This window comes from Euprymna scolopes, chromosome 29 (genome assembly GCF_053919585.1).
Source record: "Euprymna scolopes isolate OS-2025 chromosome 29, ASM5391958v1, whole genome shotgun sequence".
In the NCBI taxonomy this organism is placed as follows: domain Eukaryota; kingdom Metazoa; phylum Mollusca; class Cephalopoda; order Sepiida; family Sepiolidae; genus Euprymna; species Euprymna scolopes.
Genome location: NC_136510.1, coordinates 28,559,498 through 28,577,738, shown reverse-complemented (window position 1 = coordinate 28,577,738; position 18,241 = coordinate 28,559,498). Strand labels below are relative to the sequence as shown.

At 33.3% G+C, this 18,241-nt stretch overlaps 1 protein-coding gene across 2 annotated transcripts in view; it reads right to left on the bottom strand.

Annotated features, from left to right (window-relative positions):
* LOC145252560 (adhesion G-protein coupled receptor G6-like) overlaps positions 1-18,241 on the bottom strand; it is a 283,790-nt gene that overhangs the window by 208,629 nt on the left and 56,920 nt on the right. For both annotated transcript variants that reach the window (XM_080112126.1, XM_080112127.1), the window contains exon 2: positions 947-1,561. In XM_080112126.1, the coding sequence (XP_079968252.1) occupies positions 947-1,561 (615 nt within the window). The remainder of the gene's footprint in view (positions 1-946; positions 1,562-18,241) is intronic.

The window sequence follows — 18,241 nt, the reverse complement described above, 5'->3', positions numbered from 1 at the left end:
TGTTATTATCTCTATCTCTTTTTACCCCCATCTTTTCCTCTTTATTCCCATATCTTCATACAGATCCTAATCCACACCCCTATTTTGTTTTCTTTACATACAACTAAATCTTATTCCTCATTCCTATTTTTAAAAACATATGACTGAACCCTCTGATGTCAATTTCCTATGATGATGTGGACCTGATATTTCATCGCAAACTTTGCTTTCGTAGAAGCTGCATTGCCTGAAGAGGTCTCTAGTTAATAGTAACTAGCTGACCGAAACATGCTCATGAGTGTGTAGCAACATATTACTGCTTATATAAAAACAAATAAAAAGTCTCCCCGCCCTACTTTGGTATTGAGCACTCTTGTATTAACCTCATTAAACTTCATTTGTTACTTTACCTCTGGAAAATATGTACACACACACGCACACACACACACACACACACACACATATATATATATATATATATATATATATATATATATATATATATATAATTTAAATATGAATATATTCAAGCATGAAACCAACCAACCAATTGGTCCTTTAGCCCACTTCATGTGCATTCCTGGACTATATAATAAAACCCAAACCGTTGAACAACAACTAAACGAACGTGTCCCACCTAAAAGTACTAAAATGAGGCGCAAGAAGAAGAAGAGAAGAAGAAGAAGAAGAAGAAGAAGAAGAAGAAGAAGAAGAAGAAGAAGAAAAAAAAGGAATCTAAACAAGGGCGAGTTTTTTTTTGCCGAAATATATCGATAAACATTATTTTAAAATTGTTTATTATTTTGTGCGTTCGATAGCTTATTTATATACGTGTTCTATTTGATACACACACATACACATATGTGGACGGAGAGAGAGAGAGAGAGAGAGAGAGAGAGAGAGAGAGAGAGAGAGAGAGAGAGAGAAGCAGAGAAAACATTCGCACGATAAAGTTTATAAAACTTACCTGGTATGGTAGAAATATTAACACTGACTATTTGCCAGGATGTCTCTACTGGGTATCCGTTATCCGAAACTAATGCAGTGAAATTTAACACACGGACACCGGATGGAATGTGATCGGTTACCCGCAGGTATCCGTTGTCATCAATTCCAAATACTTTTGGGTGGGAATACATTTGTATGGAGTAGGTCAGATTTCGATTGTAGTCGTCAGGCGATTGGTCAGTTGCGATGAGACGACCAAATACTTTACCTATCTTAGCCCGTTGGTAAATGAGGAACGTGGCCGAAGATGTATCGAAAGTGGGCCGATCCGTGTTCTTGCGTACGACATCAACCAGTAGCGGGCGGTTGAGCCTGTGCTTCCTGCCAAATTTGGCGATGACCGTCAGAGAGAATTGGTAGCCAACCTTCTGGTTGATCTTTCGCGTCGTGGATATTGTCCCCGTATTTTCATTAATCACAAAGAACGTTGGGCGTGATGACGATAATAGATAAGAAGTGGCTCTTTCGTTGGTGCTCTTTCTGTATGCGACTACCGTCCGAATATTCACCCCAGACTCGGCGGTGGTGTACACCCTGGCATTTGAATCGGTACCATTCATTTCATAATCGAGACCTGTATAATAATAATAATAATAATAATAATAATAATAGCAACAACAATAACAACAACAATAACAACAACAACAATAATAGCAATAATAATAGCAATAACAATAACAACAATAATAATAACAATAATAATAGCAATAATAATAACAATACAAATAATAATAATGTAGTATTATATTAGCGTGTAGGGTCAACGTCAGATAATTCTGATCGATTATTATCAATATTGTTAAATGTTATGCAGATGAAAATATTCAGATAAAATGTTTTAATACAAAGGATACAATGCTGCAAAACAAATTTTGCCAGTTAGTAATTTTAGCAGACAAAATTTAATTTTAGATGAACAAAATACGGACAATTTGCATCAGACGATTATGATTATTTGGTTACGTCGGTGGTGACGTAATGAAATAGAGAAATGGTTTATATGTACACGTAATTTTTAGTCGAGAGACGACACAGCCGAAAGTGAGGCTTGCTAGCGGCAGGATCGAAAGAGATTGTCTCCACGTCCGGGAGCCAGCGGAAGTGAGATTGATAAGACATAGCCTTCGTAAATTCCAGGGCGTGAAATAAACGTTTATGCATAAAAAATGCTTTTTGATATTTTCCAATAAACGAAAGGAAGAAACCAGACGCGTGGCAACATGTCAGAACCATGAAAGAGATTGGAGGAAATGTTTAAAAAGAAAACATAACTACGAGTTTCTTTCTAACACCATTGCAATAACGGTCATATATTATTATTATTATTATTATTATAATGGTATATGAAAACACGGCTAAACCAAAAGGATGTTACTCTCATATTCTTGTTAAGGTTGTCAGATTGGCCTTTTTAAAACCTTATTTTCTCGAAATTGGCCTTTTTTGAAGCACTTTGGCCTTCCAAAAATTTATTTGGCCTTTTCAAAGCATAACGCACAGACTAACTAAGATAAGAAACAAACAGAATATTATATAGATAATAATGATGATAATAATGATAATAATGATGATGATAATAATAATAATAATAATAATAATAATAATAATAATAATAATATTTCGCTGTCCCAGCTGACCACAGGGTGAGTATGAAAGAAAAAGAGAAACGTAGCAAATACACAGAGCTAGCGAGAGAGTTAAAAGGGATTTGGATGATGAAGAAAATCAGAATAATACCTATAATAGTAGGAGCACTAGGAACAATTCCGAAAAACTTTGAAAAAAGAATGGCAGAAATTGGGATCAGAGGAATAACTGCAAAAATACAACGACTAACGATAATGAAAACGGCTGAAATATTAAGGAAAACCCTTGAATGCGAAGAATAATACAATTATACGATATATTGAAGAAGCTTTATAGGGGATGAAGAACACTGAAGCTGCATATCTACAAGTTTTACATCCCATCACGCATCCCCTCCCATTGTCTCACCCCCCCCAAAAAAAGTGTGATACCAAAGAGCCAAGAAATGTCAAGGAGGATGGAAAGACCGAGGAGAGAGCGCTGACCAAAACTCCGCTGGACAAGCGTGAAGAGAACTGGTACCTTGGGGAGGCTTAGTGCCACTCAAATTCCAGTATAGACCGATGGCTGCTGTCAGCGAGAAATCAATGGTGAGAGGCTGTTGCGATGACGCAAATTTATTTGCAAATGCTATCGAAGGAGGTGGAGAGAGATGGACGTCTTGTTGTCACTCAGCTTCCAGGGAACACCACAGGTTTCCAATCAGATCTTTGATCATTTGTGTGAAAGCTTCATGTTAGCCAATAATAATGATCCCATTTTCATAATTGTCATTATTTTACCACATCTCGGCTAACTTATCCTGTGGTCTTCTTCAGGCGATTAACCTTCTTCAGGTGATTAACTGCGATGGGATAGGAATGCAGAGTCTCGTAACTGTATCCCCAGTAATTACTGCCTTCCATAGTTGTTGTTGTGTCACCATGTTTTTATCCAACTAATTCTCTTGCCTGCTTTGGGTAGGATTGAAACCGTTATCTTCACCTGGAACCGTAGAGATTCAACGCCTCTATTCACTGCGCCACGGGCTGCCGAGGAAGGCCAGAGGATGCGTTGGCCGAAGCGTGGTGAAACAACAACAACAACAACAACTATAAAGAGGAGTATAACAGTTCGCAAACAAATAAATGAATGCACAAATTACTCATCTCAAAGGATTCCAATAAAAATAATATAAGTTTGATCACGTTGACCCTTCTTTAACGGAATGTAAAAGAAGGATATGGACTTGGTAAAGAATTTTTCACAGTCAACCAACTACTATTCATGGACGACCTTAAAGTTTTTAAAAAGACATGAGACCTAGTTTGATACCCCAACGAATACGATCAGATTGTTTAGTAATGATATGAGAATGGAATTTGGCATCACCAAATGTACTATTGTTATTGTCATGAAAAGAGGTAGACTCGTCCACCCAGACGACCTTGAACTTCGAACAACAGATCTGATAAAGAATGTTAACAGCGAGAGAGGCTACAAATATTTGGGGATACTGGAAGCCGATAAGATTTAGAACATGGAAATGAAAAACCAGTTCACAGCCGAGTTCAACAGATGATTAAGGGTATTCTTTAAGTCCCACATCCACAGACGGAATACAATATATTACCATCAATTCCAGAGCAGTTTCTACCATTCAATATACTGCTGGTATACTTGACAGGAATATAGGTGACTTAAAACGTTTGGATGCAAAAACACGCAAAAGGCTTACAATTTATAGGCTTTTTTTCCAATATGGCCATCACATTATCAAGGCCTGCTGGCAACTCGAAAATAAGTGCTAATGAGTGTACAGTAATCATAGGGGCAACAGTGTATTAATTGTTAATAGTGAGGAATTTGGTATAATTTGATTATTTAAGTGAACGGCCCAGCAAAAACTTGTTTAAATTGGACTTAAAGACAACCATATTGTAGTCAGCTGGAAAGCAAGCCAGCAGGACAGAGTTTCACAGGCGGACAGTTCTAAGAAAAGAAGAATATTTCATGGAATTCACCTTTAAATTTAGGAATTGTTAATAGTGGTTGTAGCCAGACGAGTGTTTTTTTTTAAAAGTCTGACGAGGGGAGGCCATTGATTGGAGCTTATTGCTAAGAAAGGAGATGTAGATCGATTGTATCTTCCTAGAAAAGAAGTGTTGAGGATGTGGTAATTATAGTGGAAGAAAATCTAAATATGTTTCTGAAAGTAAGAAAACTGTTTTTCACGAAGTGAAAAAGAAAAAAAAGCCAAGATCTGGAGTCAGTGGTTACAAGAGAGAGAGAGAGAGAGAGAGAGAGAGAGAGAGAGAGAGAGAGAGAGAGAGAGAGAGAGAGAGAGAGAGAGAGAGAGGGGAAACTTATTTGGAAAGAAACTGAACTGCATTCTTTAAGAATACTAAATTTAGAAATAATGACAGTTGGAATTGGTAGGTCAGGGGTGATCTTAAAAGATCTACTGAGAACATTTTAATGGCAGCGTAGGAACAATCCACTTGCACCAGGTCCACCAAACACTACATCGACAAAACTGAAGAATCACTGATGTGCAGATTGTGTAATGAAAGGGAAGAAACATTGGCGAATATTATACTAGAATGTCCCATACTAGTCCAACACAAATATAAAAAATACAGTCAATCAGGGCCTACACTGGAATATATGCAAACTGTGAATTATATCAAAATGTAAAGTGGTAAAAGCATAAAGAAGAAATGGTAGAGGAAAACTTCTTTGGAACATGCGCATACAAACTGATGCGGTCATCGAACATTTCAAACCTGTAATAATTGTTCTAAACAAAAACAAGAAAACTGGCTCAATCATTAACATAGCCTGCGTTTTTTTGATGCCAGAGTGCGAGAGAAATAACTTGAATAAATAAATATCAAGATCTGAAATGGGAATTAAATTATAGAAATGTAAAGAAGTCAAGGCAATTCCAATTGTAATTAGAACGTTTGGGACCATAAAAAAAGCCACCATAAATGGCTTAATCAGGTTAACAAGCCAGCTATATTTATTTCAAAAAGAACATAAATTGCATTACATCTCTTTAAATATCTAAACAGTTATATGACGTTTAAAAAAATCACATTCACTCCACAACGCTATACACTTTTAGAATGCTAACGACTTTTTCGTTCTTAAATGAAACAATATGTATATATATATATATATATATATATATATATATATATATATAAAGCTGTGTGTGTGTGTCTGGTCACGAATAGGCTCCTATATGGTTGACTACTTTAAAAAACTGATTACATATATAATGATAGAAGATGTATCGAGACACAGGAATGGATATGTTTGGTCTGGCAGAACGGTGGTTCATTAAAATTGTGGGATCTGCGTTCGCGCCTGGTCCACAAAGTATGGAAATAAAAAATTAAAAAAAAAAAAAGTTTACAAGTGTTTTTGATATAGATGTACATAATAATACTTTGATAAGTATGTTTTAACTTATGTTTTAAATAGGGATGGTATAATAAAATTGTGGGATCTGCGTTCGCGCCTGGCCTCCATAGAATGAAAATAGGCACAAACTTTAATAAAGACTTTACATATCTATCTGCGTAAGTATACTTTGATAATTATGTTTCAGTTTGAAGAAATATGGTATAATAAAATTCTGGGGTGTTCGTTCGCACCTGACCTCCATAGAATGGAAATATGTCACAAAATTTAACAAGTTTTTTTTAATATAGATCCACAAAATATTGTGATAAGTGTTTCAGTGTGAACAGGTATGGTATAATAAATTATGGGGTGTATCTATTTTATTTTTACTTTCATCATATTTTGCTTTGGTTTTGATACCCTCAAATTCAACCCAAATTTACAACCCTTCCTTTTCATAACCTATCATACTTTCATAAATCAGAGTCCAGACCTTTTATTTCAATTTTTTCAGATTCATTTGCCTCACTTTTAATGCTAGGTTTATTTATGGTGTCTTTTAAATTCAATAAAAACCCTTCAAAATTTGCTGACGAGGAGACCTTGCTTATTAAAAAACTATATGTAATTATTGTACGTAACTTGATGTATACCACAATAAAAAGCATTGTTTTCCGAAACGATCGTACAGATAATTGATTTTGTTGTTGTTCCTTCTTATGAAACGGATTTTTAATTTAATTATAATTTGATTTTTAAATTTTAAATTATCAATCACATTACTTAATATATACGTATATATATACATATATATATATACGTATATATATATATATACGTATATATACGTATATATATATACGTATATATATACGTATATATATATATATGTATATATATATATATATACGTATATATATATATATATATATATGTATATATATATATATGTATATATATATATATATACATATATATATATATATACATATATATATATATATACATATATATATATATACATATATATATATATATATATACATATATATATATATATATGTATATATATATATATATGTATATATATATATATATATATACATATATATATACATACATATATATATACATATATATATATATACATATATATATATATATATATATATATATACATATATATATATATACATATATATATATATATATATACATATATATATATATACATATATATATATACATATATATATATATACATATATATATATATACATATATATATATATACATATATATATATATACATATATATATATACATATATATATATATATATATATATATATATATATATATATATATATATATGCTAGCAATTCAGCCCGGCTTTGCTAGAGCCCTATGTACTGTTCATAACTTTATGTGCATATGTATATATATATATTAAAAAGTTTGACTCATGTCCAGGAAACCTACATTTAAAATTTCAAGTTTTTAGATCCAAAATTAGCGGAGGAGTTTCATAGAGTCTTCAAAGGTTAAATGTTAACTCTGTAAACTTTGACCTTTTGGCAGCCAAATTTTCGCCTCAAAACTGATTAAAAAGCTTGCTGCATGTCTGAATAGCTTTTATGTAAAATTTCACATGTTTAAACCTAAAATTGGCTGAATAGTTTCTTAGAGACCGCAAAGGTCAAATCTTTTAAATTTTGACTCCATGGCGTTCAAAGTTCCGGCAAAAAACAAAAACAAAACAATTAAAAGTTAAATATGTAGGCCAAAAATTGGCTGAGTAATTTGGTGGAGACCGCAAAGGTAAAATTTTAAACATTTGACCCCAATTTTTACATTTATTGTTTAGGTCTCATATCAAAATAAAAAGTTTGACTCATGTCCAAGTTACCTTCTTTCAAGTGTTTAGATCCAAAATTGGCGGAGAAGTTTGGTAGAATCTTTCAACTTTGGCCTTTAGGCAGCAACATTTTCACCCCAAAACTGATTAAACTACTTGTCGCATGTCTGAATAGCCGTTATGTAAAATTTCCAATATTTAGACCCAAAGTTGACTGAGTGGTTTGCTAGACACAGCAAAGGTCAAATCTTTTGAACTTTGACCCCTTTAGCAGCTCAGATTTTTTACCCCAACCGATTTAAAAGGCTTGCCCTATCTCTGAAATCACTTTATATAAAATTTAAAATGTTTAGACCAGACATTGACCGAGTAATTTTGTAGAGACCGCAGCGGTCAAATTTTTTAAAACTTTGACCCCAATTTTGACCTCTTGACATTTATTGTTTTAGGCTCAAATCAAATTATAAAATTTGATCCATGTCCAAGTAACCTACATTTAAAATTTCAAGCGTTTAGACCTAAAATTGGCGGAGAAGTTTGGTAGAGTTTTCAAAGGTCATATCGTTGAACATTGACCCTTTGACAGCCAAATTTATGTCCGAAAACCAATTAAAAAAGATTTTTCCAAATCTCAATACCTCTTATATCAAATCTCGACTGAAAATTGATAGAGTAATTTGTTAGGGAAATGAACACACACAGACAATCAATTTCACTACGCGTGGATACACTTTATGTAAGATTTCAAATGTTCAGACCAAAATTTGTCTGAGTAATTTCGTAGAGACCGAAGAGGTCAATTTTTTAAAACCTTGACCCCAATTTTCACCCCTTAACATTTATTACTTTGGTCTCAAATCAAAAATAAAAAGTTTTACCCATATTCAATTTACTTACATCTAAAATTTCAACTATTTAGATCCAAAATTAACGGAGGAATTTGGTAGAATCTGCAAAGGTCAACGCTTTCAACTTGGACTTTTTGACAACCGAAATTTTGCCCCAAAACTGGTTAAACTGCTTGCCGCATCTCTGAATACCCGTTATATAAAATTTCAAATGTTTAGACCCAAAATTGGCTGAGTAGTTTGCTAAACACCGCAAAGGTAAAATCTTTTGAACTTTGACCCCTTAACAGCTCAAAATTTCGACTCAAATCGGTTAAAAGGCTTGCCCTATCTCTGAATACCCTTTATGTAAAATTTCAAATGTTTAGACTAGAAATTGGCTGAGTAATTTAGTAGAGACCGCAGAGGTAACAATTTTTTAAACTTTGATCCCAATTTTGACCTCTTAACATTAATTTTTCGGGGCTCAAATCAAATTATAAAGTTTAATTCATGTCCAAATAACCTACATACTTTATTTAGACCAACAATTGACGAAGGAGTTTGGTAGAGTTTTTAAAGATCAAATCTCAATACCCCTTATATCGAATCTCGGGTCTGTAGACTGAAAATTGACAGAGTAATTTGTTATGGAAATGCACACACACACACACACACACACACACACACACACACACACACACACACACACAATTTCACTTTTATATATACATATATAATTTTTAAAATTTAAAAAATATTTTTATAAATTAAAAAAATGTTTGGCTTAGTATTTAATTTTCTTATGTATTGTTTTGTATATTTTAAGCATTCGTTGTTTTTCCGCCTCTTCTCTCTTTTATCCCCAATCATTTAGCCTCCTATAAAATAATTTTTTTCCAATTCTAATCTAAAAAAATAATGTCTATCTCTTATCTGAATGTTTTCACAATCAGTTTTGTCTATTTACCTTTATATATGTATAATGCAGAGATTTTTTCCTCTTCTGATGAGACGCATTTAGCTTCGAAATGCCATGGCCTGAAGAGTTTTTTTTCCTTTATCCCTAATTCTTTAAACCTTATTCACTTGTAATAAAGTTCCTATGCAACTTTACGCTTTATCTTCGTGACTTATTCTCTCTCTCATTTTCTTTCTCTGTTGCTCCCTATCTTGGGTCGAGCATATTGGGAAGTGATATACAATTACCATTAGCATATTTAGCTATGCTCTCTGTGTAAACAAATTGAGCTTAGGTATTTGAACAATGTCGAAACATTGTTAATTCACTGCCTGCATAGCAACAGCCAAATAGCGCAACAGTTAGATGCTCCGACTGCCGATTGGGCGGTCGGGTTTCGATCTTGGCTTGAGGTAGTTGCTTCTCGAGCCGCACTGATGAGCTATGAAACAGCGAAACAGTACTGTATGTGGATGATATATATATATATATATATATATATATATATATATATATATATATATATATATATATATATTCGCGTGTGTGCGTTTCTTATTAAGGCGTTTCACATTGACACAACAACACAAGTAGACGGATTTTACTTGCGAAGAAAAACAATCAAAATAATTCTTTTCTTTTTCTGATGATGGATATGCTACGATCCAAAATTGATAAGAAATATTTCAACTTTAATAATAGAAAGAAAAGAAAAGAAAGAAAGGGAAAAGAAAATTTAAATGATTTTTCCCCTTTAATGAATTATTTGTATATTTACGTGTATTCAAAAACAGTTTATTCAAAGATTTTAAATATATATGTGTGTATATATATATACATATATATATACATACACATATACAAATATATATATATATATATATATATATATATATATATATATATATATATATATATATATAATCAAGAATTAAAAATTAAGTTTACACGTCTAAAGTTTTTGTAAATTTAAAGCCAATATAAACATTAATATTATATAGTGATCCAAACTAACTAAAAAAAAAAAAACTCACTACAATTAAGATTGGAAATAGAGAGGATTAAAAGAAATCTTAATATTTCTCATATCCTGCCGAATATATATATATATATATATATATATATATATATATATATATATATATATATACAGAAAGAAAGAGAGAGAGAGAGAGAGAGAGAGAGAGAGAAACAGACAGAAAGACGGAGAGAAAGAGAGATGCATATATAAAGGGAGACAGAATAGGAGAGAAATTCAGAGGGATATGAAGAGAAAGAGAGGAGAGAAAGAAAGAAAGTGTGTGAGAGCGAGTGAGAGAGACATGAATATAGAGAGAGGGGGGATAAATAGAAAGAGAGATAGAAGGAGACATATAGAGATTAAATGCGAGGAAAACGAATATATATAGACAAAGATGGATAGATACATAGATAGATAGAGAAAGACAGAGATAGCTCTAGAAGAGAGAGAGAGAGAGAGAGAGAGAGGAGAAGAAGAAGAAGGAGAAGAAAAGACTAATTTTGTCTTGTATCTGTTTTTTTTTTTTCTTTTTTTTTTTTTTTTTAAATATTTTACTGGTTTCGCAAACTCAATTTTTACCGATTTAAATAATTTAAGCCGAACACAGTGGATGGATCAACGGGTTACCGTTTCTTTAGTACATCTCTAGAAAATGCACGCCAACGTAAAAATATGTGTGTATTGTTGGAGGGGCGAGAAGATTAGAACGGAACTTTTACTACAAGACTGTACCTTTGAAATCGGTGCCAAAAACGGCTGGCAGAAATTCTAGAAAGAGATCAGAGTCGCGAAGAAGACACCGGCGTCTAAGCAAGTGGAACACATTCTGACGAAACATCTGGAGTCGCTCTAAAAGGATTTAACGAATATTGCTGAATGGGCAAACGACGTGATGGCAACAAAAAAAAAAAAAAAAAAAAAAAAAAAAAAAAGAAGTGAAATACGAGAGTAAAATGACATGTCATAACAAATAACGAACTTACGAGAAACTCAGAGAAAGAAGTTATTTGTTTCCGTCTCACCACTGGAAGGTGTGACACAAGCTCACGACAGATGCTCGACTGAGCTTTACTTTGTAGTTCCCCTCCTCTGTGAGGCATTCGCGGACAACACCCAACTAGCTGCAACCATTATCAACAAGTTCCCTGACTATCTGGCATTAAGATTAAACGAAAATTCCATGAGCAAAGCCTTTTTTCAGAGAACTGCTCGTTTGTGGAACACAATACCGCGAAACTTTTTCCCAACTTACTATAACACGTTTGTTTTCAAGTCCAACGTAAACAAGTTCTTGATAAGTCGTCCTCTTAAATAATTTCTACCCAATTTCAACAACCATCGATCATCACGGTGTTATCCCACCTCACACTTATCAACCCTTATCCTTGAGTGACCTCTGGGCCTTGATAAGCTGCGACTATATGGTAAAAGGGGATAGGAAGGTGAGAAAAGTCAGCTAACAGCCTCAAAGGATGAGCACTCTTGCTATCTAAAAATTATCTGGGCAGCCCCTTCGGCATTCTCCAGCAGGGGTACCTCAGATAGTAAGCAATAAACTTACTGCTCGCAAGAGACGGAAGACAGCGGCCTGGGAAGATAAACCCCCTAGAACTGCGCAGGACGTTTCCGCTGTTCCTTAATCATTAGGAAAAAGGCCATTTAAAAATGCTCTGTACTTATTTTGGCTTTGGAGGCGAAGGTTTACTCCCTCTCTTCCATTTCAGTCTGAAGACAATAGATACTACATCTTCAGGAGTCTATAGTGAAGAACTGGTTGCACAATCTATATCTGCGCCTCTGCTGCACCGGCATTGTTTCCGTAAAAATAATAGACATTAGCAGCTAAATATTATTAAATAAAACCAATACGTATCTTCTGTAAATGCATCTGAAAATGGTTGGAGGTTACATCGGCCGAAACGTTGTGAAAAAAAAAACAAAAAAAAAACAAGATGAGAGCAATAGTCTAAACAAGCCAACTAATACAAATGTCTCTTCTTTCTTTCTTTCTTTCTTTTTTTCATTATTTGTTAAAAATTGTAGCAATTTAATTAAAAAAAAAATGCTCTGCTATAAAACAATTTCCATCTAAATATTTTTAAACTCAATAATACGAACAGCGCTTTATGAAATGAGTTCATTTAAAATTATACTCCTTTAATCGACGAGACCATATACTTTGTTTGTGAAACACTTCATCTTAAATATGAGCTGATGCAACAAAATTGTTAAAACTCCGATTTTTTGTAAAATGCGTGGGATGCTTCAGACTGTTTTTTTAAAAATCATCTTGCACGAATCGAGCATCAGTTTTTGAGTGGCATAAGAGATTCAAGGAAAGCAGAGAGTCTGTGAGTGATGAGAGGTGTGGGAGAAGTAAGGAAGACAGAACACCAGGGGTAATTGGCCAAATAAAGAATTTCATGGATAAAGACGGTTGACTTTGGTTATTTCATAAGCCCAAGGAAAACCTTAGAGGCTGTCATTATGAAACAATTGAGGAGATTAAAGAGCCTGTGGCTAGGGTTATTGGCATGTTCACACAAGAGGATTTCCAGAAGTTGTTGAAATGGTACAACATCTGCGTTGCAGCCGAAGTAGATTACTTCGTATGGGACTAAAGTCTCATGTGTGTACTACTAATAAAAAATGCCCTTTATATATATATATATATATATATATATATATATATATATATATATATAGTAATCTACGTACACGCGTGTTTCGAGGTAATTACCTCTCGTCAGCGTAGCTCAACTGTTTCTAGGGATCGAATGTCAGACCATGTTTACCACAGTCCGGTGCCTTAACCGTTGAAACAAAAATAACAAATCTAAATTTATAAGCGATAAAAATAAACAGTAAAGTCATATAGGGTTCGTTGCCTAACGGTTAAGGCACCGGACTGTGGTAAACATGGTCTGACGTTCGATCCCTAGAAACAGTTGAGCTACGCTGACGAGAGGTAATTACCTCGAAACACGCGTGTACGTAGATTACTGTTAAAAAAAAATAATAAATAAATAAAAATGTTATATACGTCCAAACAAATTAAAGGGCGACTTTCTAAGTAAATTAAAAAAAAATGAAAAATGAGCTTCGAGGCGGAGCCAATATTAACCGTATTTATCGTTTGAAAAAACAAAAAAACAAACAAAAACAACAATGACATATATATATATATATATATATATATAATAGGACAACAAAAGTATGAAATGAAGACACAAAACTATATATATCCTTTGACAGTTCTGGACCAATCAGGTTGGCGACTCTCTTTTGAACCCTGTCCAGGAGTGAGAGACAAGCAGCAGATGCACCAGCCCAAATGTGACAAACTGAAAAAAAATGACCCTTTAGTCGGTGGTGCTTTTTAAAGGCTTAAATTCCATACGATCTAAGTATTTTTAAAAGTTTTTATATAAATTCTTGAATAAAAATTTTGCTTACAGCCTCATTGTATTATTTTATTTGTTTTATTATTTTGTAGATGTAGACATGTCATCCATTGTTTAAGGTATTTATTTTGTAGATGTAGACATGTCATCCATTGTTTAAGGTATTTATTTTGTAGATGTAGACATGTCATCCATTGTTTAAGCTATTTATTTTGTAAATGTAGACATGTCATCCATTGTTTAAGGTATTTATTTTGTAGATGTAGACATGTCATCCATTGTTTAAGGTATTTATTTTGTAGATGTAGACATGTCATCCATTGTTTAAGCTATTTATTTTGTAGATGTAGACATGTCATCCATTGTTTAAGGTATTTATTTTGTAGATGTAGACATGTCATCGATTGTTTAAGGTATTTATTTTGTAGATGTAGACATGTCATCGATTGTTTAAAGTATTTATTTTGTAGATGTAGACATGTCATCGATTGTTTAAAGTATTTATTTTGTAGATGTAGACATGTCATCGATTGTTTAAGGTATTTATTTTGTAGATGTAGACATGTCATCCATTGTTTAAGGTATTTATTTTGTAGATGTAGACATGTCATCGATTGTTTAAGGTATTTATTTTGTAGATGTAGACATGTCATCGATTGTTTAAGGTATTTATTTTGTAGATGTAGACATGTCATCCATTGTTTAAGGTATTTATTTTGTAGATGTAGACATGTCATCCATTGTTTAAGGTATTTATTTTGTAGATGTAGACATGTCATCGATTGTTTAAGGTATTTATTTTGTAGATGTAGACATGTCATCCATTGTTTAAGGTATTTATTTTGTAGATGTAGACATGTCATCCATTGTTTAAGGTATTTATTTTGTAGATGTAGACATGTCATCGATTGTTTAAGGTATTTATTTTGTAGATGTAGACATGTCATCCATTGTTTAAGGTATTTATTTTGTAGATGTAGACATGTCATCCATTGTTTAAGGTATTTATTTTGTAGATGTAGACATGTCATCCATTGTTTTAGCTATTTATTTTTTATTTTGGTTTGTTTCTATCTAGATGTGTCTTGCATTATTCCATTTATTTTTATTTGAGTTTATTTCTTTCTAAATGTGGTAATGTTCTGCATGTTTTATCTATTTACTAGCAAGCCGCCCGGTGTTGCCCGGTCGTAAAATACGCTTAAATATGATATTTTGATTTATACAGATTTCGTATTCATTATTATGTTATATTGGACCCAATATATAGTAATGATTAAAAAAAATGGCGCGTACGCCACCACCAAGAATCGAAACCAAAACGTTAAGCTTACGATTTACTTTTTCCTTTGACGTTAATGCCTGAGCTATGAAGACATATTTGCTGTAAGGCCAAAAATTAAAACATGGACCAATAGTTATTACGTTACGCATGCATATTCGTAATGCCGTCATTAGACCTTCACATGGCAAATTCCATTTAAAAAATTTTTTTCACATTTTTGCACCGATTTTCCCCGGCTAAAAACAAATATAAAGTTTCGCATGGGTTCGAATACTCTATATATTAAGTTTCATATCTGTAGACCAAAAACTGACGGAGGAGTTTGGTAGGCAAGACTTTCTAAACAAATATATATACGCATACATACATATAGATTGAAAGAAGGTTTGTGTTTACTATAACCTTTTTACGCAAATATTACGCAAGTATAAATCATGTAGAATATCTGCATGAATATAATTGCACGTAATAGTTAAGATGATAATCACATAAAAAACCGGGGGAAAAAACTAATAGGGAATTAATTAAAATGAATATTTAAAAGAATATGCAAATTAATTAATTGTTATGCAGATCAATGCAATTCCACGACACATAAATAACAAAGTTGTATTTTCTTTTCAAATAAACAGAAAAAAAGGTTCGCCTTTTTCCTTCTTGGCCTTTGGGCAAAGATCTTTTTTCTCTTATCAAAGTGTAGTATCTGTTCCGGCAGATATTGCAATCAAAGACCATATGTAGGGGCAACCCCACATATCAGACCATTGCTCTTGAGCAATCAGTTTTGGTCAATGTAGGGGAAACCCTTCATACAAATTGTCACTATCCAGTTCCCCCGAGGGGGAACTGGCCCCCTTCCCCCCCACTCTCCACATTAAAAAACGGCCTTGTGCCTAATTTTCTCAGTGGGGAAGCAAATAAATAACTAAATAGAAAGAAGGGTTTTTGATATGAATATCAATACACACACATACAAAAAAAATTATAGGAATATCGATTTTTATTTTTGTTTCATTTATTTAATATATAACTACCATTAATAAAATCTATTTCTTAATAAAATCTATTTCTTAATAGAAATCTATGATAAAACAGTTATAAAAGTATGTATTTATTGTGTATGATTAACCGAAAGTCAAAAACATAAAACATATAAGGCCAAAATATGTTTTTTTTGTCCTTGTTAATTTTGAAGTGCTTAAAATACATTGGATCCTTGATTTTGATCTTTCCAATGAAACAACATAATAATAATAATAATAATAATAATAATAATAATAATAATAATAATAATAATAATAATAATAATCAAGAAACATAAAAGTGTTGCAAAACTGTTTTGCCTACGGAATTCATTTTACCTATCCTGGGACGTGTATTTATCTACTATATATTTATTTTTTGTGGATACCATTGGGATTCCCTCAAACACCGGAGAAGTTGTCAGAATAACTAAACTTCGAATTTGGAATCTAGCACATATGGGACATGAAAACCACCATTGTCCTTATAGATGGCGGCTACCCTGGCCTCAATAGGATAAAAAAAAAAAGAAAAAGCAATTTCATAACAGATACGAGAGACATAGATGTAACATAAGAGATGTCACCGAGTGCATTGCCCGTGACCTTTAAACAAGTTGCATATGTCAGCTAACGGCTGAAAAAAAAAAAAAAAAAAAAAAAAAAAAAGAATAAAATGGAGGCGCAGGGTAGTGCTGTCGCGTGCAGGCATTCGAATTGCAAACAGGTCTCCATGTTTTCCGAAGGGGCTTGAGTTACGAGACGTAACGTCTAAGAAACTACAATGGATAATGCCTTTTCTTGGCCTTCGGGACAAGATCAAAGTGTAGCATCTGTTCCGGCAGATGCTGCACTTAAGATAATTTGTACCAGTCAATGGAGGGGAAACCCTCTATACTGGGACAATTATTATTTTTGGTAACCAGAGTGCCCCCTTTTTGCCTACTTTTAGGGGAGCTGGTTTTTACCTCACATTAAAAACGGCCTTGTGCCTAATTTGCTCAGTGGGGGAGCAAATAAATACCATCTGTTCCGGCAGATGCTGCAAGCTATGACTAGCTATGACTAGCAAAGACCAGATGTGGGGGCAACCCCACATGCCTGACCTTTAACCAGCTCCCATTTCCCACCTCTCGGGAGCTGGTCCCCTTTTTCCCTCCCCCCTCCCTTCACTCCTCACATTAAAAATTGGCCTTGTGCCTAATTTGCTCGGTGGGGGAGCAAATAAATACCATCTGTTCTTCAGATGCTGCACTTCTGTTTCTTGTTTTCTTTCGGTGGAGGAGAGGTCCTTCACGACTGAGACAATTTTTATTTTCGTACCTTTTCTCCACGTTAAAAAACGACCCTGGTGTCTAACTCTGTCCCGTGGAGAGGCATAGTAAATAGGTACAATGGATAATCATAAGATGCGTCTATTCATTCTGTGCGAACAATAACGAAAATGTTATTTCAAACCGAAGCCTAACAGACCAACGGAAATTCTATTTCCAACCGACTTTTAAAAGACCGAAAAAATTAATTTTCAAACTGAATCTTAACAGATCGACAAAAACGCTATTTTAAACTGAACCTTACCAAACAGACTAAAGTGTTATTTCAAACTGAACCATAACAGATTGACTAAAATAATATTTCAAACCGAAACTTAAGCTGACAAAAATGCTATTTCAAAATGAATCTTAATTTTAATCGACTAAAATTGTATTTCAACCCGAAACTTAACACAGACTAAAATGGTATTTCAAACCGAAGTTTAACGGACGATCGAAAATACTATTTCAAACCTTAAGCTTAATAGAGCAACGGTAATGTTACTTTAAACTTAAGCTTAACAGATGAACGAAAATGATATTTTAAAACTTAAATCTGAAAGATTAATGGAAATTCTGTATT